The sequence below is a fragment of the Panthera leo genome, chromosome A2, assembly GCF_018350215.1.
Source record: "Panthera leo isolate Ple1 chromosome A2, P.leo_Ple1_pat1.1, whole genome shotgun sequence".
In the NCBI taxonomy this organism is placed as follows: Eukaryota; Metazoa; Chordata; class Mammalia; order Carnivora; family Felidae; genus Panthera; species Panthera leo.
In genome coordinates, this window is record NC_056680.1 from 125,037,505 (window position 1) to 125,060,519 (window position 23,015).

The 23,015-nt window shown below is 35.5% G+C and overlaps 1 protein-coding gene and 1 pseudogene across 6 annotated transcripts in view; one reads left to right on the top strand and one right to left on the bottom strand.

Annotated features, from left to right (window-relative positions):
• SEPTIN7 (septin 7) overlaps positions 1 to 23,015 on the top strand; it is a 118,105-nt gene that overhangs the window by 63,691 nt on the left and 31,399 nt on the right. For all 6 annotated transcript variants that reach the window (XM_042921985.1, XM_042922003.1, XM_042921977.1 and 3 more), the window contains 3 exons: positions 4,405 to 4,511; positions 16,754 to 16,854; positions 17,679 to 17,813. In XM_042921985.1, the coding sequence (XP_042777919.1) occupies positions 4,405 to 4,511; positions 16,754 to 16,854; positions 17,679 to 17,813 (343 nt within the window). The remainder of the gene's footprint in view (positions 1 to 4,404; positions 4,512 to 16,753; positions 16,855 to 17,678; positions 17,814 to 23,015) is intronic.
• LOC122209812 lies at positions 2,627 to 4,386 on the bottom strand (annotated as a pseudogene).

The following is a 23,015-nucleotide window of genomic DNA, read 5'->3' on the forward strand; positions in this document are numbered from 1 at the left end:
GATATTTCCCTTGTGGCTATAGAGATTATATATAGCATCCTGTTATAATAATTTAATTTGAATTTATACCAACTTAATTTTATTTGTATACTTAAACTACTCATAGATAGCCCTTCTCTCACTCTTTATTATTGATGTCACAAACTATGTCTTTAAACGTTGTGTACTCATTACCATAGATTTACAATTATTTTTTATTCATTTGTCTTTTAAATTTTACATAAAATGAAATGGAATTACAAACCAAAATTACGATTAATACTGGTTTGTATATTTGATCATGCATTTACCTTTACTGGAGATTTTTATATCTTCATTTGGCTCTGAGTTACTGTCTAGGGTCCTTTCCTTTTTACCTGAAGGACTCCCTTCTGCATTTCTTGTAGAGAGTGAAATTAATGAATTTCCTCAGTTTTTGTTTATCTGGGAATATTTTAATTTCTACTTCGGTTTCTTTTCTTTTTTTTTTTTTTAACCTTTATTATTGAGAGACAGAGAGACACAGAACGTGAGCAGGGGAGGGGGAGACATAGAATCCGAAGCAGGCTCCAGGCTCTGAGCTGTCAGCACAGAGCCTGACGCCGGGCTTGAACTCACAAACTGCGAGATCATGACCTAAGCTGAAGTTGGTCGCTCAACCAACTGAGCCACCCAGGCGCGCCCCTCTTCAGTTTCTAAGCACAGTTTTGCCAGATACAGAATTCTCAATTGACAGTTGTATTATCACACTGCCATCAGGCCTTCAAGTTTTCTACTGAGAAATTGGCTAAAATCTTACTGGGGATTCCTTCTATGTGTTATGTTGCTTCTCTCTTGCTGTTTTTAGGATTCTCTGTCCTTGGCTTTCATCAGTTTGTCTCAGCGTTGGTCATCATGTGTTTATCCTGCTATGAGTTTGTTGAGATTCTTGGATTTGTAGTTTTATGCCTTTCATCAAATTTGGAAAAATTTTTGTTTTTTTTCCCCCTCCATTATCTCTGATCTTTTCTCATTCTTTCTTTTTTTAATGTTTATTTTTGAGAGAAAGAGAGAGCATAAGCAGGGGAGGGTCAGAGAGAGAGGTGGGGGAGGGAGGATCCGAAGTAGGCTCTGCACTGATAGATCCTGATGCAGAGTTCAAACTCAAGAACTGTGAGATCATGACCTCAGCTGAAGTCAGATGCTTAACCAAGAGAGCCACCCTGGCACCCCTCGTTCTTCTTCCTGAAACTCCCATGACTGGTCCATAGATCTTGTCCCATGAATCCTTTAAGCTGTGTTTACTTCGTTTTTCTTTCTTTTCCTTAGACTCAGTCATTTTATTTGTCCTGTCTTCAAGTTTTCAGATTCTTTCTTCAGCCTGCTTAATTCTGGTATTGAACCTCATTAGTGAATTTCTCAATTCAATTATTGTATTTTTCAGCTCCAGAATTTTTGTTCGGTTCCTTTTTACAATTTCTTGATTTGTAAAGTCCTTGTCTAGGTAAAGCCAATATTTGTGCTGCTTCAGGCATGGTTCCTGGGAATGTGTTTTGTTCCTTTCTCTGGGCTTTGTTTTTTCTTCTTCTTTGCATGCCTTGTGATTTTTGTTGTTGAAAATGTGCATTTGGAGAAACAGTCACCTTCCCAGTCTTTGCAGACTGGCTATATGTCAGGGCATTCATCTGATGATTAGCTGGGCATGTTCTGAGCCTAGAGATCAGCTTTCACTTAAAGTTTGGCCTGGACCTATTTGTGGTTTCTCAATTACCTCTGTGTACATGGCTGCTTTTAATTTCTGAATTGTCCAAAGTGTCTCACTCTAGCAGATCCTCAGGGCCTTAAGTAGTCTATCTGTACACCCATAATTTTCTGCTCTAGGTACCCATGGGTTTGTAGTCCCCTTTCAACTTTCAGCATTGGAGTCCAGTGCTTCTTCCACCTAAAATTGCAATTAGATGAGACAGGGACCAGACCCTCTGGCAGACCCTGGAGAGGTTAGAATGTTTTAAGTAAAGTTGGTTCTATGCCTTCTGGTTTGAGGGAAGGATGTCGAACTGTGCTGCTATCTCCTTGAGACCCAGACGTACCATATAGAGAAAAAAGCAAGAACAGATGAAAGTGACATGAACTTTACTATTCATGGCATTGTATCGACTGGGCATTTATTTGCTTGGTTGCCGTAAATCTTTGACTTTTTCCAGAGCTCCTGTAGGATTAATTAATCCAGTTTCTGTGAGGGTTTGGAACTTCTTAGTCGTTTTGCTGATGCCAGTCAAGAATGCTTTTTAAATTATAAAAGTAAAATAAAGTTAGTGAAGGAAATTTAAAGCACAGAGAAATGTAGAAAGCTAAGAAAAAAATCTTAACTGCAACCACTATTAACATTTCGATGTGTTGCCTTTCAGGCTTTTTTCCCCCTTCATCTTTACTTTCATTTTGTCCTACTTCCTCTTGTTCCTCTACCCCTTACCACCAAATAAATTAAATAAATAAATAAATAAAGTCTAAACATAGTTTTAGTACAGTGTTAATTTTTTAATATAGTGTACTTTTACATTTAACATCCCAAAACATTTATACAAGTACTCATTTCTCATTTATGCTTCTAAATAAGAAAAGTGTTTTATATATATATATATGTATATATATATGTATATATATTCTTAATAAAACATAAGTTTATTAGATTTGTCCATAGTCAGCAGTGGTGATCTTGCTGGTCTTATCATTCGTGGACCCAAAGGGTTTCATGGCTTCCACAACATTCATATCCTCTTTCACCTTGCCAAAGGCTTGCCATCCAACCACTTGCCATCCAACATGCTTGCCATCCAACCACTCAGTATTGGCAGTGCAGATGAAAAACTGGGAAGTGTTTGCGTTGGGTCTAGCACTTGCCATGGATAAGATGCCAGGACCCATGTGCTTCAAGGTGAAATTTTCATCATCAAATTTCTCCCCCTAGATGGACTTGCCACCAGTGCCATTATGGCATAGAAAGTCACCATCCTGGCACATACATCCTAGAATAATCCTGTGAAAGCAGGGACCTTTATAACCAAATCCTTTCTCTCCAGTGCTCAGAGCATGTAAGTTCTCTGCTGTCTTTGGTACTTTATCTGCAAACAGCTCGAAAGAGATGGCAGCCCAAGGGTTCGCTGTCCATCGCAATGTCAGAGAACACAGTGGGGTTGACCATCGCTGGGCAATTCAGGTAGCTCTAGGGCAGCAGTGTCTACAAGGCCTAGATATTTCCAATTTTCCTCATGTGCTTGGGTTTTATTCGAGTCTTTACTCCTTTATTCAGTATATGAGTTAAGAAAGAAGCGGTTATGAAGAACCTACAATTTTTTTTCCTTTGTCTTAGAAATTTCTGCAATTTTTACATCTAGAAAAAAATGACATCCCTTCATTCATATGACATCCCCTCATTCATATGACATCCCCTCATTGTTGTAAGCCCCAACAACCAGAATGAATCTTACCTTTCTTGAGAGTCATTATAAAACTGTCAACCTAGACAGAAATAGTAAGGTTAATATTTTGACATCAGTTATTTAGGCTAAAGGTGCCTATTAAACTAACTGCTAGATTCTTTAACTTGTGCTGTATTCATGGATAATTATAGTATTATTTTTTAATTTATTTAACCTTGTATTATGTATATCTTGAAGTTATTTATGTTTTTGTAAAAATTAACTATATATTTGGTGTGTTATACCAAACTTGACATGGACAGTCAAGGGAGCATATGTCAATCATAGTGGAAGTTGTGTACTACCTTCCTCCATTCCTGCCTCCTACCTCAATCAGAAGTACTATAAAAAAGTCATTACCTAGGATGTTTTTGGAATATGGTTTACGGAAAGGTACCCCTTACACTTAGGCTGATTGATGTATGAGTGAATAAGTTGGAAATACTTTTTGTGGGTCCCTTTTATGTTAAGATACATTGTGATTAAGTTTTCTTTTTATTAACAGATTTCTACTTTTTATAGGTGTATGATTTATTTTTGGGTCATTAATTAATTATTGACTTAATAAATGTTTACACCTAACTTCTTTTATGCTTTATTGTACTGAAGCAGCAATATATAATCCAAATTGAATGTTTCTTTCATGACTAGCTTTTGGTGTCTAGGAATATGTTACTGTTAAAAGTGGAGAATATTGTATTAGATAAATTACTTTTAAAGAACACAGATTGTAGAATTACAGATCTAAAAAGAATCCTTGGAAACTTTAGTCTACTTTGATAGAGAACAAAATGAAGACAAAGAACTTATTCTAATTGGGAGTCTTTATAGTATGTTTTCTAACATTACTTCTTTGTTCCACCAAGAACTGCTTGCTTAAAGCAAGTTTGATTATAGTATTGGTTGAATATTTAAGGTTGATAAAGTGACTGAATTTAACACATTTCCTCCCCACCATTTCTTTTAGGTGAATCTGGACTGGGGAAGTCAACATTAATCAACTCATTATTCCTCACAGATTTATATTCTCCAGAGTATCCAGGTCCATCTCATAGAATAAAAAAGACTGTACAGGTATGTATGCTATAATTGATGATAAGCTGGAGTAATAGTAACACACTCAAAATACCTGCTATAAGTTTTATTATGCTTCCCTAGAGATAGGTTTTATATTTGGTCTCAGCCGATATAAAGTGGTAAATATGATGGTTGGTTAAAAGGAGAGAGAGCGAGCACAGGTAATTAGAGAAATTGTCTTGATTAGACCTTCTAAATTTGTCCCTAGGAGTCTCCTAGAGATTATACTGGGATGTAGTAAATAACACCCTAGAGTTATGCTGTCCAACATGGTAGCTACTTGCCATATTTAGCTATTTTGAGTTTGAATAAAATTAATTAAAATTTAAAATTCAGTTTCTTAGTTATGCCAGCCACATTTCAAGTACTCAATAGACATATGTGGCAGGTGGTTACCATTTTGGGAAATATAGGTGTGTTTCCACTGTTGCATAATGTTCTGTTGGACAGTGTAGAGAAAACATGATTTGTGGAGAAGCCATTATTATTTAATATAGTGTTCTGTATTAGTGGCATAGTACCTCATGATAGATGAATGGCAGTAGCAATTTGTTATGTCGTACTTCACAGTCTTTAATGTGCATTCAGGTCACCTTGGGGAGCTTGTTAAATTTAGTCCCTGTGTTAGTAGGTTTGAGGTGGACTGAGATTTTGCATTTCTGACAAAATCTTAGGTGATGCTGATACTGCTGACCCATAGACCACACTTCATATGATAGAATAATCTAGGCTCCAGATCTGTACTGTTCAGTACAGTAGCCAGTAGCCACATGTGCTTGTTGAGCTCTTAAAATGTAGATAGTCCAAATGGAGATGTTATGCAGTATAAAATACATCCCAGGTTTTGACAGTTTAGTATGTAAAAAAGAATATAAAGGATCCCATTAATAATTGTTTATATTGTTTACATTTTGCAATGATAATATTTTGGTTATATTAAAGTACATTAATTTCACTTGTTATTTTTAAAATGGCTCCTGAAAGTTTTAAGTTACTTACACAGCTCACATTACATTTTTGTTGGACAGCACTCCTCTAAACTATTGAGTGAAGAAATTGTTGGTGGATTGATGGCAGTAGTAATACATAACACATAAGCAAAGAGGAAAGGAGTGAACAATTCTGGCTGGAGCAGGCTTTATTAAGGCTGGGGCTGGATTTGAAGGATTGGTAGTGATTAGCCTAATGCATAAGGTGGAAAGACAGCCTAGAATTTCTGGATAGAAACTCATGTATATCAAACTATAAGATGCAGTTTAGTAATTAGATCCCTAAGAAGTAATTCTGTGAAGTGAATCTTCTGGTTTTTTTTGTTTTTTTTTTTTTTTTACAGTTTTTCTCTGTTTCAAGATTTTTTTTCTGTATCCTTCCTAGAGCTTGAAATTTCACATTATTTACAAAGATGTGTTCTGAAAACTTGACACTAAATTATTTATTTGATGATTACTGTTGGCCATTTCAACCCTGAGCAAGAAGAGAAACTTTTAATTTAGGTGTTTAAACTCAAGATAAAGAAACTGTGTATGTAGAAATGTTAAAGGAGCCCCTCAGTGTAGATTCCTAAGTTCAAGACTATTTAGTCTAAAATATGTTGGATCTTAATGCTCATGTACCTGCCAGTAGTGTTTTTGGTAATTCCTGCTGGTGAGGAAATTTTTTGAATCCTCTTTGTAGTTCTGGCGTGTTATGTAATGCCAGGTTCACATTAGTAAGTCATTAACGTCTTCCAGGTACTATTCCAAGCAATTTAGGTGCATTAACTTATTTAATTCTTACAACGACTTTAACAGGTAAGTAGTAGTATTACCCCCATTGTATAAATGTGGAAATTTAGGTATGGATATGGCCATATCCCCGAGATCACGTAGTTAGAGTGACAGAACTAGGGTACAAATCTAAACAGTCTGGTTTAGTATGTATCCTATCAAGCTATGCTGTCCCTATACTACTGATACTTAGTACATGCTGGTTTCATAGGTTAACCAGTTCTTAACAGGTCAGTTAGCTTTCCTTTACTGCCTCCCTTTTTAATAATGTTTCATCCAGCAAATTGTCAGGTGTTTTTTTGTTTTTTATTTTTTCACCTTTTTCTCTAAAAATCTTACATAAGGAAATAGCTTTCCCAATTAGGCAATTTAGACAAAATTATTTGATCAGAGGGGCACCTGGGTGGCTCAGTCGGTTGAGCATCCAACTCGTGATTTCGGCTCAGGTCATGGTCCCAGGGTTGTAGGATCGAGCCCCGCATTAGACCCTGTGCTGAGACTGGAGCTTGCTTTAGATTCTCTCTGTTCCTCTCTCTCTGCCCTTCCCCTGCTCACGTGTGTGTTCTGCCTCTCAAAAAAATGATTTGATCAATGAAGTCCTCTCTTCATCATAATTATTAATATATGAAAGTAGTTAAAATAACATAGAAAATGCCTCTATAAGCTATAAGGCTGATTCATCTGATGCTAACTGGTAAGGGATACTTAAGAGAAGGGATTTTTTGTTTTTTACGTTTTAAATCTCAAATGGTACACCCATAATGTTTGCTGTTACTTGTAAGGTTTGAATTTGCAGTCTGGACGCCGGAGGGTATTGACTTCCCTTTAAATTTTAGGCTTGAAATTCCAATAAACTACTGGTGGGTGGTTGATTAAAGCCAATCAACTCATGAAAATTTTGTGCCTTACCATGTTTTATTTTACTTTGTTTAATAAAGAGAGAAGAACGGTATTTTAGCTTGCTTGATTCATAATGCAGTGATTTTTGCCAGTGTCTGAACAGATGAAAGTATCAGCATTTGCAATCTCAGAAATTCATCACATAGAAAGAAATCTAGCTTGTCATACTCTGTAGTGAAGTATTTGCTCAAATAGTGAGAAATTGCTTGTGATGTAGTTATGACTGTGCTTATTCTGTAATGGTCCACATATTGCAAAATGGATATTAAATAGGATTCATTGTCAAACTGTCATCAGTGATTCTCCTTATTGTAAGACTGAATATTTTTTCTTTTTCCTTTTTATTATATCTTCTCAGTTTTATGCAGTGAGCATGCTTTTATAATTTTTTTAAAAAATGCCTTTCAGAAAAGAATATAATACCAAAAGATAAAAAGTAGCTCTGGGGAATAAGATTCATATTAAGAATTGGTTCTCAGTCAGTTCAGCACAATCTCTCCCCTAAAAGTTCTTATGCCAAAAATAAATTTGCCAAACAAATCAGCAAGTTTATCAAAAATACTGACAGACTATGTGGTATTGTCTACCCTAAACCAATTGCTTAGACCAAAAACTTGGAGCCATCCTTAACTCCTTTTTACTCTCTCCTTCCACATGCAGTCCATCAATAAATCCTGTTACTTCTGCTTTCACAATATATCCACAATCCTACCACTTTCCTAGTACCACTCCTATCCAGGCTCCATCATTTCTCTTCCTAGATATAACAACCTAATTCGCTTCTCTGACTGTGATCGTCGGCCACTGCCCCAATCCTTCTAACAAAACAGTAAGAATCTTCTCTTACAATGTAAATCAGATCCTTTTGAACCTCTGTTCAAAACTCTTCAGTGGCTTTCCATTTCAGAGCAAGGCTGGAGTCCTTACAGTATCTAGAGGACCTTATAAGATTTGCCCTCACCCCTCTCTGTAACCTATTTCCTGCACTTTTCCACTTGTGGCTTATTCTGCTCTGACTAAACCAACATCCTTGCTGTTCTTTGAACAGGCCAATCCTACTTTCTACCTCAGGGCTCTTCCATATCTTGTTTCTCTGCCTTCAGTGCTCTTCCCTGAGATTTCCTGATGGCTTGCTCCCTAATTTTCATCAATTCTCTGCATAAATGCTGCTTTTTCAGTGAGGTCTTGTCTGGCCACCCTATAAACTCCTTCCGGGCCCTACCTTGGCTCTAAATGTATTAAGTTCTGTGAAGGTAGCAACTTCGTCTTATGCACTGTAAGCTCATTTCTTAGAACTGCATCTGAAAACTGCATCCAGTATTAATGAATGATTGAACAAACAATTTAAAAAATGTATATGACTTAGTGTTTAGTTGGGATATTTTGAATTTCAGGATCTTTGAAGTTTTGTTAATCTTTTCTTCTTGGTTCATGATGTTTTATAAATCACTATTTAGAAAAAGTGAAATAATTTTAAATTTGAGAATTTTTGAGGTTTTTAATTTGACAGTTATTTTATTGTTTTTTAAAAAATTTTTTCAATGTTTATTTATCTTTGAGAGAGAGAGACAGAGAGAGACAGAGTGCGAGCGGAGGAGAGGCAGAGAGAGGGGGAGACACAGAATCCAAAACAGGCTCCAGGTTCTGAGCTGTCCGCACAGAGCCCGACGCTGGCCCGAACTCACAAACCAGGAGATCATGACCCGAGCCGAAGGCAGACGCTTAACCAACTGACCCACCCAGGCGCCCCAATTTGACAATTTTTTTTTAAAGTTTTGTTGGTTATTTTCATTTTTTTCTTGAGTAGAATTTTTAAAAATTATTAAATTAATATGTGGCTTTACACAAAAAGGCATAAATTTTAACTTAAAGCTTGATGAACTTTTGTATATGTATCCATATATCCAGGTAATTACCACCTAGATTAAGATATTGTAGTACATTTCTAGCACCCCAGAAGACTTCCTTGTGCCTCTCAGCATTACACCAAACCCCAAATATAAATAGCTTTCTGACTTCTGTTTCCATAGATTAATTTTGCCTGTTCTTGAATTTCATTTAGATGCTATACTCTTTTGTGTCTGATTTTTTTCACTGAAGACTGTATCTGTGGTATTTGTCCATGTTGTGTACTGTAGTTTTCATTGTTGTATAATATACCATTGTATGAATATATCTCAAATTATATTCTATTGTAGGTAAGCATTTGGGTTTTCTTTCTTTGTTTTTTTTTTTTTTTTTTTTACCAATATGAATATTTTTGTACATTGTTTTAGTGGACCTAGGGACTCCTTTCTGTTGTGTGTCTGTGCATATTAATATAAAGGTATTTTATTTCAGTTAATTTGCTTTCATATAAGATTGAACATGTCTACTCATTAACTGTTCAGATTTCATTGAAGTGTTTTGACCATCTTAATATTTCCTATCTTTTTCTCTTTGATTTGGAGGAGTTTCTTATCTAGATAATTGTCCCTTATATTTCATACATTCAGGATAATTTATCTCAGGCCAGCATCTGTTAAAGACAGTGGGAGAGGCGCTTTGTTAGAATTCTGTTTACATTTGCCTGTCTCCAAAATAATTCTGTTTAAACTCACTTTACCTTCTCTTAAGGTAGCATTTTGAAAGTGTTCTCTTCTATTGTGAACATCTTCCCAACTCTCTCTCTGTCTCTCTCTGAAAACAAAAGAGTAATCAGGGCTTGAGAGTATCTATAGTAAGAATTTTAAAACAAAGTCCTGTGTACTACCATTGAATTTCCTTTTTACCAAAAGTAAGACCTATAACATCTGAGAACTAGATGGATTCTCACTAGAATCCCAGAGAAGTACCCTTTCCTGACTGCACCATGGAAGTATTCCTTGATATACTGGAAACAAGTTCAAGATCCTCTAAACTCTTTTCTTCACTTACCCAGGAGAGAACATAACATGTTTTGAGTCATTCAGTGGATTTAGAAAATAGAATATAGTTTTCTTTTACAGTTGAATGACTCTTCACCAAGTCCAGAAATGTAGCAGATAATCTCCTTTGGAAGCTCATAAAATCTTTCATTGGAGACTGGTCAGAAGTATTACATCTCAGTCCAGACATTTAAGACCAAGAAACATAAAATCATGAGTTTCAAAAAACAAATGTCTACAATTTCCCTGACCTGAAGGCTGTCTGGACCACTTCCAACTGTCAAAAAAAAACAAAACAAAACAAAAAAAAAAAAGAAAGAAAAATCCTGTGATGTAGCCAAATAGGGAGTGAAATTTTAATAAAGACCGTGATCTCATAATCTCCTCCCTGAGTATTTTTTACTTATAAGAGACTTGTATCATTAATAAGAAATTCCTTCACATTTGCAGTCTTGGAATGAAGGAGAAGCTGTCTACATTGGACAGAGAGATGGTTCTGAGCTTCCTCTGTATCAAAGGTTCTGATTTGAATGAAGTTTTCAGTATTAAATAGAAGTCCTTTGGGATTGATTCCCAGTGTGCTGTCGTGAGCCTCAGGACTCTGGCTCTGCAGCTCCAAATGTGAGCCAACACTCTAGTTCCAGAGTTCTTTATACCAGTGGTTTCCAGACTTGAGAGTCCATCACTGGAAGACTTGCTAAAACAGCTTACTGAGTCCCTCTCCCCAGAGTTTGCTCTTTAGTGGGTTTGAGGCAGGACTCAGAGAATTCATATTTCTAATAAGTTTCCAGACTATGCAGCTGCCAGTCAGGATACTACGCTTTGAGAATGAGTGCTCTGTAGTCTTTCTAGCCTGATACAGACTGATTTCATCCTGTATTTCTGGGAAGATTTTAAAGAGGGTACTGTTTATCCTTAGTTCTTTCAGAATATTTCACATTGAATGAAATAGTACCATATTTTCTATTTTTATTCATATATTTTTTTGTTAATAGACTGATTAAAATGAAGTGATAGAAATAATTGAACGCTTGTTCCACTTCATGTTCCAATCTCAAATATAGGTCCTTAGATTAACAAAGTTTTAAGAAAAATATTACATACAGTGATGCATGTACAGTAGTAACTTTTATAATATTGTTATATTTGAAAATTTTTGGATCATATGTCAAGTCAGTTGAAGGGTTGCCAGCTATCTCCAAGGGAAAAGATGCCCTTTATTCTGGGACTAAATCAGTTCTAGTTTCTTTGTGAAATGAGAGTGTTAGATTTTTTTTTTTTTTTTTAAGTTCTTAGTTGGCAACCTTATATTGGTCCCCTTTAAATTTTTTTTCTTGGGGCGGGGGGTGCCTGGGTGGCTCATTCAGTTAAGTGGCTACTTCCACTCAGGTCATGATCTTGTGGTTTGTGAGTTTGAGCTCCACATCGGGCTCTGGGCTGACAGCTCAGAGCCTGGAGACTGCTTCAGATTCTGTGTCTCCCTCTTTCTCTGCTCCTCCCCTGCTCGCACTCAATCAATCTCTCTCTCTCTCTCTCTCTCTCTCAAAAATAAATAAACATTAAGAAAATTAAAACTTTTTTCTTGGGCTGCCTGGGTGGCTTAGTCAGTTAAGCATCTGACTCTTAATTTGAGCTCAGGTCCTGATCTTGCGATTTGTGAGATCAAGCCCCATGTGTCAGGCTCTGTGCTGACAGTGTGGAGCCTGGTTGGGATTCATTCATTCTCATTCTGTCTCTCTCCCCTCAACCCACTCAAGTGTGTGTGCATACACTGTCTCTCAAATAAACTTAAAAAACCCTTGTTTTTCTTGGTTTGGAAAGTCCTGAAAATCACTATTGCAAATTAAATGGCTACAAAAATTTTAGAGGTGAAGACAGGTGAAAGCAATGAATCCTATCCTATCTCTAGGATAACATTTTATAGACTCCTTGAGACATTTTTATAAAGCCCAATTAGGAAACTCTCTTGTTGGTGTTGGTCCAATATTGATAGTTTTTTAAAGTATTCACGGGACAGACATTTGAATATCTTACTCCAGGTTTGGGGGCTACAGTGATGATGGACACGGTCAAATTTCTTAACGATCTCGCAATCACATGATTTAGTGAGAATATTGCTGCTGTGATGTGTTATAGAGGTTACCTTGGCAAGGTAGATTTTAGTGAAGTAGTAGGAATGGAGGGCAAGATGGCAGTGGATTGAAAAGGGATAGTAAATGAGGTCATGAAGATGGGATGGCTGTGAAGAAAAGGACAAGAGGGAATACCTGGAGGTTGAGTGTAGGGTACTGAGAGAGTTGTTTGGTTTTTATTTCCGAAAAAGACCTGAGAATGTTTATATCCAATGGAGAATCAATCCCTAAGAGATGAGAGGTTGAAAATAAACTGGAAATAGTCTAAATGGTTGTCAACGTGACTCTGAAATGGAGTGATCACATCCCTGGTATATATTGAGAAATGAGCCTCAGGAAGAAAGGGATCTATTCATCGGAACAGAAGGAAAGACTGTTGCATCACACAAATTGAGGATGCTCTTGTCTCATCTAGAGATGAGGTACTTTGCTGAGCGTGGTTGGAGAGATAGTAATGTAGAGCTAGAGAAGAGCCATTCTGGGAAATGAAAGAGGCATGGGACTAGTGAGCACATAAAAGCATCATTGGATAGCAGGGAAATTCCTGTCAAATTGAAGTTCATAAATTTTGTGTAACAAAGATATCTGGGCTGGAAAAGAAAAAGAAATAAAGGGTTTAGGAGGGGGGTTGCTAATTCAAAATGAAAAGGACAAGACATTTAAGTTCTCAATTTAAAGAGGTGCAGGGGATTGAGGTGTAGTGATTTAGTGTAGCAGGCAGAATTCGAATCTTTGGATCAACTTTATTAATAAACTAGGTTTGGGTCTTGATGAGAAGTAGTCTTTAGGCATAACTATTCTACTGTTGGTCATTGCCTCTTAGTTTCTTGTGGAACATGATGAAGTATCTAAGATGATAACTTATCTTCTCAGCCATTAAATAGAGTAGGTAGTGTTTGTGTTTGAGTAAGTGGAGTATCTCAGGCTGTTTAAGTCTCTTGTTCCACGTCTCTGCAGAGCTTTGGCTGTAATGCCACCTCCTGAGCAAGTTTAGGTATAGAGGTAACTCCTGACAAAATTTTAACCCTCTCCTTGAAATTTAATACAGTTAATTGAGTAACACTTTTTATTTACCTTAACAAATAGCTCTTAAACATTGGTTAGAAAACTTAAGTTATTTAACAGTCTTTTAAAAATGAAAGAAATGAAGCTATGGAAACACTGAAGGTTTGAGTTTGTTGTTGTTTTTTTCCCCTCAGATTGGAAAACTGAACAATATTAGAAAAAAGAGTGCCTTACATTTCTGGGAGTTAGGAGTCCAAAAGAGGCCTCAGTAAATTAATTATACATAAACAATATAATGGGCTTTAGTTTTATTTTTCAGAAAGAAACATAATTGAAAATGCCCTTGATTCTTTCCTTCAGCATTAAATTATGCATTTAATGTTAGAGAACTTTTGAGTGATGCCATAAAATATGCTTATGTGACCTGCTTAAGTAAAGTGCATGGGAAAATGGCCATTTGGAATAGATTTCTTAAGAAAAGTTTGAAATTCCTGAACTTGAACTAATTTGTTTTCCATGGATCCCATGAGGATACTTGCAAAACCAGATGATAGGATACAGTCAGATCCTGTGAATGGCACTAGTTTACAGTTATGTTTTCTGGATCTCTTCCATATGTTGCCTTCTTTGTATTTGACCATGTATGGATACAAAGAATTTCATAGGCCAGAAAAGTGGCTTTTATAAACAGACTCTTTAAAGTACAGATCTTAATTTTTCTTACGTCCATAAACAATTAAGTTGTTAAACTGATTATAAAAATAAAAAGGAAACAACGGTCTTAAAATTTAAGCTGGTATGGTGTGTGATTAGTATACAACCTATTACTGAAGATAGAAATGGCCTTTGCTTAGTAACAAGGGAACCAAAAGTGGTTTGGGGTAAAATTGGGAGATGATTCATGTAGAACAATTATATCCTGCATCAATTTCTAATATATAGTACTATGTCATTTAAAAGAATTATTAAGTAAAGGGTAGTATGATTACTTTGGGTAGTTCTGCTTCAGTGACCATTAATGAATAACCTGTTTTTATGACGGAGAGGGAAGCCAATTCAAGATATATCAAGATGTTGCATTTGACCAGATTGTCCTTTAAAAAAAAAATTTATATAATGACAAATAACTAGATTGTCCTTTAACTAGAGGACAACCATTTTATATTTTTATAAGATATGAACTCTAAGCCACATAACACATCTTTTTTTTTTTTTTTTTTTTTTTTAGTTTTGATATTCTAACACTGATGAGTCTGATTATTTCCTCATTTTGCCTTCCTCGTAAGAGTAACCTGGTATCAGACTACCGGTATTATCCTAGCTATGTGGTATGAAACAGTGGTCTCCTGTGCAATGCACATCCATTGTTGGTACTGAAAATGGTCAGAAAGCATTAAGAACCCTATTTATTGATGTTTACTTTTTTAATCTAGAGAGAATTAATACTGTTAATACTTATTAACAGATTTCCAATTGTATATATTGGAAGATATTGGTATCTTGTATATACAATACCAATATACAATATATACCAATATACAAGATATTGGTATCTTGTATATACAATACCAATTGTATATATTGGTAGATAAATAAATACATTTGGGATGTTCAAAATTTTCACCAATAGTTATACAAGGATTAAAGCAGTTTAGTAAAGAGCATTGGTATAAAAGATAAGACCTTTGCCTCTTATTTGTCTAAAAGATTAGAAGTTCCTCCATAGACATGCATATCCAAATCTCAGGCAGTGTTTTCAGTGTTAACAGTTTTTTTACATGATTTTTTTTTAACAAAATAACTTGATTGCTATCGACCTGCACTGTCCAATCCAGTGTCACTAAGCTACATGTGGCTATTTAAGCTAATTCAAATTAAATAAACATTCAGCTCCTCAGTTGCTCTAGTCACATTTCAGGGGCTAAGTAGCCACATGGGCAAGCATCTAATGTATTGGACAGTGAGGGTACAGAACATTTGCATCATCTCAGAAGGTTCTGTTGGACAGTGCTGCTACAGACTTTCCTACTCAGTAGTCTTAGTCTCAGTTCCTTGGTCTCTTCATACCTCAGCCAGCCTCTGTAAGAACATGTCAAAAGGGAATGGAAAGACATCATTTCTGTAAGCCTGAAAGGTACACCCAACTTTTTCTACCTAGAAATTAGAAATTTTCCTTTCCATACTCTGTTAGCAGACATAAATAGTTGAAGTTGCTTTACACATATTGATGATTACATTTTTTCCTTAAGTCTAGAAGTACTTAATTCATACCGTCTTATGGCAATTAATACTTAAAGTTTGAATCTAATTCTTCCCTCTTAAATTAGCCTACCAGCGTACCTAGAGCCTCTAGTCCTAGTAAGCCCTTGATGTAAATGTACATTGAGGGGTGCCTGGGTGGCTCAGTCAGTTGAGCGTCCGACTTTTGATTTTGGCTCAGTTCATCATCTCAGGGCTGTGGGATCGAGCTCTATGTTGGTCTCTGTGCTGAGCTTGGAACCTGCTTAAGATATTCTCTCTCTCTCTCTCTCTCTCTCTCTCTCTCTCTCTCTCTCTCCCCCCCCCCACCCCCTTCACTCCCCCTCTCCCCCACTTGTGTATGTGCATGCTTTCTCTCTCTCTAAAAAGATAAATAAAATTAAATTTAAAAAAATAATAAAAGTGTGCATCAGATGAAAGCCTGTGTTTTTCTGGGGTCATTATTCCCCTTTTCTGTTTAAATCCATGTTTACTTTATCTAGCAGCAGCATATGCCCAAGATGAATGACTTACATGTTCTGATGCAGAGTTTGGGGTTACAGAAAATCTTAGATTGTAGGAGGAATTGTTGTTATTGTTCAAGTCTAATACCCTTTCTCAAATAGAACATTCTTACAAATTGTAAAGAGAACCAAAGATTTTAATCAGAGGTAGTAGGATTTTTTGTTTTTTTTCAGTGCCTGGACCTTTGCTGATCACTTAGGCATAAATGTGAAATATAACATTTGAGAAGAGAGTTGGATCTTAGCCATAACATAAACACAAGTGTAAATAATTATGGCCATACTGAGAAAGATTTGGGAATGTAATAAGTTCACTTGAGTAATTGGTTTGGACCAAACTAGATGGAAATAGTTCAGAAAAGCATTTACTGTAAGTGGTAGATTAGATGTACTTGTTTGGTTAATTGCATTTCATTTCTATGAATTACTGAATCATTTAAGCATATTGTTTATTTGTGTTGTTAGACACACATTAGATCATATAGGCATTGTATGGCTTTAGTGACTATTACTATTTTATCAGTTCCCATTTTCCTTCTTTATGTCAACTATAAGCCATAAACCCACTACTTACATATGTGCCTTTCTTTCAAGTAACCAGGATTTCTCATATCCACAATAATTGATTTTAAAGAAAATGTGGGTAGATTTAGTTTGCAGAAAATTTCCCAGTTGGTTTTGATTAATGCTCATCTCCCTGCTTCTTACCTTGTAGGAAACCACAGGTGTAATATATGGTATTAATATCTGTGCCAATAATTCTTACAGGTGGAACAGTCCAAAGTTTTAATCAAAGAAGGTGGTGTTCAGTTGCTGCTCACAATAGTTGATACCCCAGGATTTGGAGATGCAGTGGATAATAGTAATTGGTAAGAAGGGTTTGTCATCACTGCTTTATATTGATTGCATTTTGGGTATCGGTGGTTAGACTTTTTCTGCTTAAGATTTTTAAACTTCTCATCTTAGCAGAGGTCACTGAACTTTTTAGTGATATGACTTGAGTTCTCACACCAGCTTTGCCACTTACTTGACAATGTTACTTAACTTCTTTGAACTGATTTCCTTTTCTATAAAATGGAGGTAATACCTATCATAGAATTATTTTGAAGACAAATTCTAAAGCAACATGGATACAAGAATTCTCATTATAAGGAAGTTAAAACTTCATTTTCTTCTATAATTTTATCCACTTATTGTATATATTATTTTCTATCCCATCCTAATTTAAATCTGATTTTAAATGTTCCATTTCTCCATAAGTCTTAAGTTAAGAAAACATCCATGGCATTCTATTTAGAAATAGTATATTATAAACAATATTTTTCTTTGTTTTTGAAGTAAATTTCTGTTAACTTTTAAAACAAATAAGTTCATCATGAAGTTTTTGTATAACTTAATCTTTTAATTTGAAATAAAAACCTATGTACTTAATGCAGATAACATAATTTGGTTGTGTTTTGACGCTAAATAATTAATTTTTTTCCATTTGGAAAGTTCAGAAATAGTGAATCAAGATTTATCCAAGGTAATAACTACCTGTTTTTGAATCAGTATATGTAGAATAATTTGAGATATCTTCCACTGGTTTGATTGGTTTTGCCTATTTAAAAATATTGATTACTGTAGCAGTCCTCAGTTGTACCTTCATATGTAGAATTGCAACTTAATTATTTTATTTATCTGCTTTTTATAGCTGGCAGCCTGTTATTGACTACATTGATAGTAAATTTGAGGACTACCTAAATGCAGAATCTCGAGTGAACAGACGTCAGATGCCTGATAACAGGGTGCAGTGTTGTTTATACTTCATTGCTCCTTCAGGACATGGGTCAGTACCTTGATACTTCTGATAATCTGCTGTTGTTTATTATGACTGAACTTTGGGGATATATTTTAGTTATCCATATCTCTGTGGAGTACATTTAAATATATCAGTTGTAAAATCCCAAATTCTATACAAAAATGGCTTATAAAAAACACGTTGTAAGTCCTAGATAAGTTAATAGTAACCTTCATGCGTAGGCTTTTTTTTTTTTTTTTTTTAACCTGTTCATAAGGAGCAGTGCTTCCATTATGGTTTAATGTTTCAATGTGGCTAATTTAGCTTCCTTTTGACCACTCTACCACAAATTGAACTACCAAATAAGGGGAAACAGCTATAAAAATTAGCTTACACAAATTTTAAGAAACTTCAAAGATGCAAAGATGTTTTTACTATGAATCTGATAGAAAAGGTTACAAGAAAGGTTAAGTACCAAAGTTCTTAGTGTGCCATTTCTTTCTTCACTAAATTTCTTTGGCTTGTGTTTCACCTTAGCTATCACAATCATATTGTTTAAGTTTCATATCATCAGTGCTACTCTTCTACTTATTAGGAGTTAAGGTGTAAGTGTCTTATATTCATCTGATCTGATTATTTTTGTTATTATGGCTAGCTTGTATTTCTTTTTTTATTGTTTGTACTTCCTCTGTCATCTGAGTAGATATATATGTCACTGTCAACTGCAGATGTTTGTAATTACTCTTCTTCAATCTTTTTCTTTAGATAGAGGACTCTGTATAGCTCAGCCACTGTCTTCCCTTTTCTGCTTCTTTCTCGATCTTTTTCCTAGAAAGGCTAATAATGCCCATTATCACTATCGTGGTTGAGCAACAAGTCTGAATTATGTAGTTTACCATTTTTGCACTGTCAGATTATAGTGACAAATGTTTCTTTTTTTTATTTCTAATATTCTTCTATAGTGTTCTTTGAGGTTTACATATTGTATAAAATTGATTCATCAACTTAAAAGGCTTAAAAAAAAAATCTCAAAAACATAACACACGGGCACCTGGGTGGTTCAGTCAGTTAAGCATCCAGCTTCGGCTCAGGTCATGATCTCGCGGTTTGTGAGTTCAAGCCCCCATTGAGCTCTGTGCTGCAGCTCAGAGTCTGGAGCCTGCTTCAGATTCTGTGTCTCCCTCTCTCTCTAACCCCTCCCCTGTTCACACTATGTCTCTCTGTCTCTCAAAAATAAATGAGCGTTCAAAAAATTTTTGTAAAAACTAACACCCTGTATAGCCTTTCTTGAGTACTTGCTAACTTCTTCCTGATATATGTATTAATTAATTTATTTTTTATTCATTCTAGTTAACTTGCTAGGGCTTTTTGCTAGAAGACAACAGAGTAAAATCTTAACCTGCAATTTATTTATTTATTTTCATTTTTTTAATCTGCAGTTTAGTCAGTAGAAATTTGTCAGTTTATATCCAGTTTTATTATTTTAGATCTTTTGGACTCTCTCCAAGATTTAGTAATTCTCATGAAACCACATTCCTTCTATCTCTGGGGGAAAGTACATTTCTTAAAATTGCATGGGAAATGAGATTTAAAAAAATTTTTTTTTTTTAATGATTCAAACAATGTGTGGCAGCTTTGGGCCATTTCATATTTGTCACAAGGGATGGGAGTTCAAAATTTTTATTTTCTAGGTGTAAAAATGTGCTTTTGAATAGTTTCTCATCTTAACTATTTTTAGACATGGAACAAAGTTTTGCCCATTGATAGGTACTACTGTGTATTAAGTTAAAGAATAAAACACTGAATTTTATGTAGAGAATTCCTGATCTGCTCACTACAGACTAAAATTGTAGGCAGTCTGAGAGATGAATCAGGGCCTTTCTGTCTTATCTGGGTAGTCCTTTTTGGAGAGGTCCTGTTGTGGAGTAATTATAAATCGGTTCAACATTGTATTTTCATTGTTCCCCACCTCACCCCACCAAGTATCGTCACTAAACGACTGGTAGTTGCTATTAAGTTTAAAAACTGACTTGGAACTTGAATTTTAAAATGGTATTTTTACCCTTTTGAATATTGATTGCCACTTAAAAAAATCAGTTTCATTCAGTGAGTTTTATATGGAAGGTTTTTTTTCCCTAAGAAATATATGTATGTGTATATTAAATATTTGTCATTTGCCCTGTAGTCATTTTATTTATTTTGCTATAGGCTTTGAGGTTAAATAGTTTTCCCCCTCTAATATGGGTTTATCTTCTAGAAATTCTATAAAGGACTTTCCATTGTTTAAAAACAACATTTAAAAACTAAATTTCTTGGAAAAGATGACCTGAAATAAAACTAAATGGACAGAGGAAAAATTTCACCCAGAATGTAATCTACATGTAAACTAAATGTTTTCTGCTGTTGATATTTTGTAAGCTTCTGAAATTTGTATTCTAATTTAAAAGGGCAGAAGGGTTTTATCGGGGCTTTTATAAAGATTTTACCTTTTTTTTTCTAAAGTTTAATTTTTAAACTGATTTAAATGTTCTTCGTCCTTGTTTTATATTTAAGAAGTTGACTTTACCAATTTCCTTGTCATGGTTGTTTTTTAGTGTCTTTCTCTTTAAAAGTTGAGATTATAAATATTCAGCAAGTGCTGTTTCACTGTTAAGTGTAAAGCCTTGTTAACTTAGATTTTGATTTTAATATTTTGTATTAAATGTTCTTAAGATGTATTAAAATTTCAGAGTAACTGAATTCTTTTGTTTCTGGTTTAAGGAGGTGGTATTCACGATAATTTAAATTTGTTATGAGTATAATCTGGAAAGTGAACCATAAAAATTTATAGATCTGAGATTGATTGGGCCATGGCTTTTATATTTAGTGTTGTGTGTTATGACTGATGAAAAGAAGCAAAATTTAAGATTTTTTGGAGTTGGATAGGTTCTTTCAGTTAGCCTTTGTGAATAAGAATGCTATTTATAGATAATACAGTGTTATTCCAGCGACAGTCTCTTTTCTGTGGTGTTCCCTATTCTCTGAATGCCAGTATCACATTTCAAAGGATTCAGGATAAGGAGAATTAGAATAGAAGGTAGTTGTCTTCTCCGTATCTGCCTTCCTACTTCATAGCCCTGTCTTTCTGTCAGTCAGTGTCACTACCACAAAGAGGTATAGTATCGTTTATTACTTGTTAGTAAAAAGGAATACCTCTTTAGTCTCTGGGCCCCTGTTCCTCCCAACTTTATATATTTATAAACACACACACACATGCACGCACGCACACACACATGTGACCTACATGTAACTATAGTACTCTAAGAGAACTCTAACAAGGACTTTCTCTTTATAATGTTAGTAAAATTCATAATGAAACTAGATCTTTATTCGATTTTTGTCATGGTTTATAGGTTAAGGAATACCAATTTAGAATGATATTTCTAAGCAGAATACTCCCATCATCTTCATTTATTTTTATGGAATATTAATTTTTAATCTGTAGTCTAGATGTGAGGAATTTCTTGGGTTTTCATTTAGAGTTATTTGAAAACATAAAGAAAATCACAGGAACTTACTTTTTTGGTCAACAGATATTTGGACAGCTTCTCAAGTGACACTGTACTGGGTGTTGGAGATACAGATGAATGAGACAAAGGTCTTGCTCTTAAGGATCTTCTAATGAGAAGATGGGGAAAACAAATATATGTAATTGGCAAATTAAGTGTTGTGATCACTTAGAAGATGACTAGGTGTTAGGTTGGAGATGGATTCCCAGAGGAAATGAGAATTGTAAGCCAAGTCCTAAAGGACCTATAGGAATAGGGATTAGGCAAGCCAAGTAGAAAAGGGGATGGGAATGGAGAGTGTTTCAGTCAGAGGCAGTAGCCAATGACCAGTGATCAAAGTATGGTTCTTTCAAGAAGTCATGGGTAGTTCAAAAAGGAGAATTACAAGCAGGAGGTGGCAAAAGATGCTACCAGATGCTAAGCGATGAGAACAGCCTGAGAGGCTATGTCTTCACAGGCCTTGTAGGCCATGCTAGCCAAGGAATCTGGCCTTTAGTAAGGTTTTCAGTCAGAGAAATGACTCATTCAGATTTGGAGTTTAGAAAGACCTTTCTGACTGCAGTGTGCATGGTTTGGAGGGAAACCGGATGTATTCTAATATAGTAGCCCATACCAAAGGTCTTCATGGCCTGACCCAAAGTAATATATTTATTTGTTCAGCAGATCTTGGGGAATCTTTGGGAGTGAGAATTAGAGGAGGGAGGAATCCTGGATTTCAGCCAGGAGTAATTGGATGGATTGTAGTACCATTCTCAAAAATAGCACAGAAGAGGAGAGAAAATTTGGGGCTTCAGATGAGCTTTTGATTTCGAGGAGCCTCAATGGGGTGTCTAGGTGGTATTTCCACTGGGTAAATACAAACTGGATCATACAAGTGAGATCGGGGCTGGGTGTGAAGATTTGAGATCTATAGAAGATGTTAGAAGTCACGGTGGTTGATGATAAGCATACAGAATGTAAAGAGAGAAGAGGACCTAGTAGAGTATTCTGAGGAATACAACACTTAAGAGACTAGCTTACAGAGAAGATCCTTAAAAGTACCCTTAGGGAGTAGCTTGTGAGAGGGTAATGTCAAATGCTGCATAATGGGTAAATTTAAAAAATAATAGTAAACACCACAATGTTTAGGAGTTATTGATGCTAATTATATTAGCAGCATGAAAGTATTTCATGACCCCCCCCCTTTTTTTATTAGTTTTTAAATGTTTACATTTTTGAGAGAGAGAGACAGAGTGTGAGTAGGGGAGGGTCAGAGCAGGAAACACAGAATCTGCAGCAGGCTCCAGGCTCTGAGCTGTAAGCACAGAGCCCATTGGGGGACTCGAACTCAGGAATGGTGAGATCAGACCTGGGCTGAAGTCGGATGCTTAACTGACTGAGCCACCCAAGCGCCCTATTTCGTGACCTTCTTGGAAGTATAACAGCCAAGTGGAGGCAGCAGCCAGATTGCAGTGGGTAAAAAGGGATGATGAAGATGATTCCCTTTTGAGCCTTTTATCTGAGAAATAAAGTTGGAAGCAAGAATGCAATATGGGATTCAAAAAGGACAATCCTTTTTATTGAAAAAAAACATTTCCCAAATTTTGAGTAGTATGTATAGAGGCTATTTTAGGAAAACCTGTTAGGAGCATTTCTGGTTTTCCTAATTCCTCTGTAGAGCCCAAACCCTATGACCATTGTATTCAAGGGCAGGAGTCAAAGC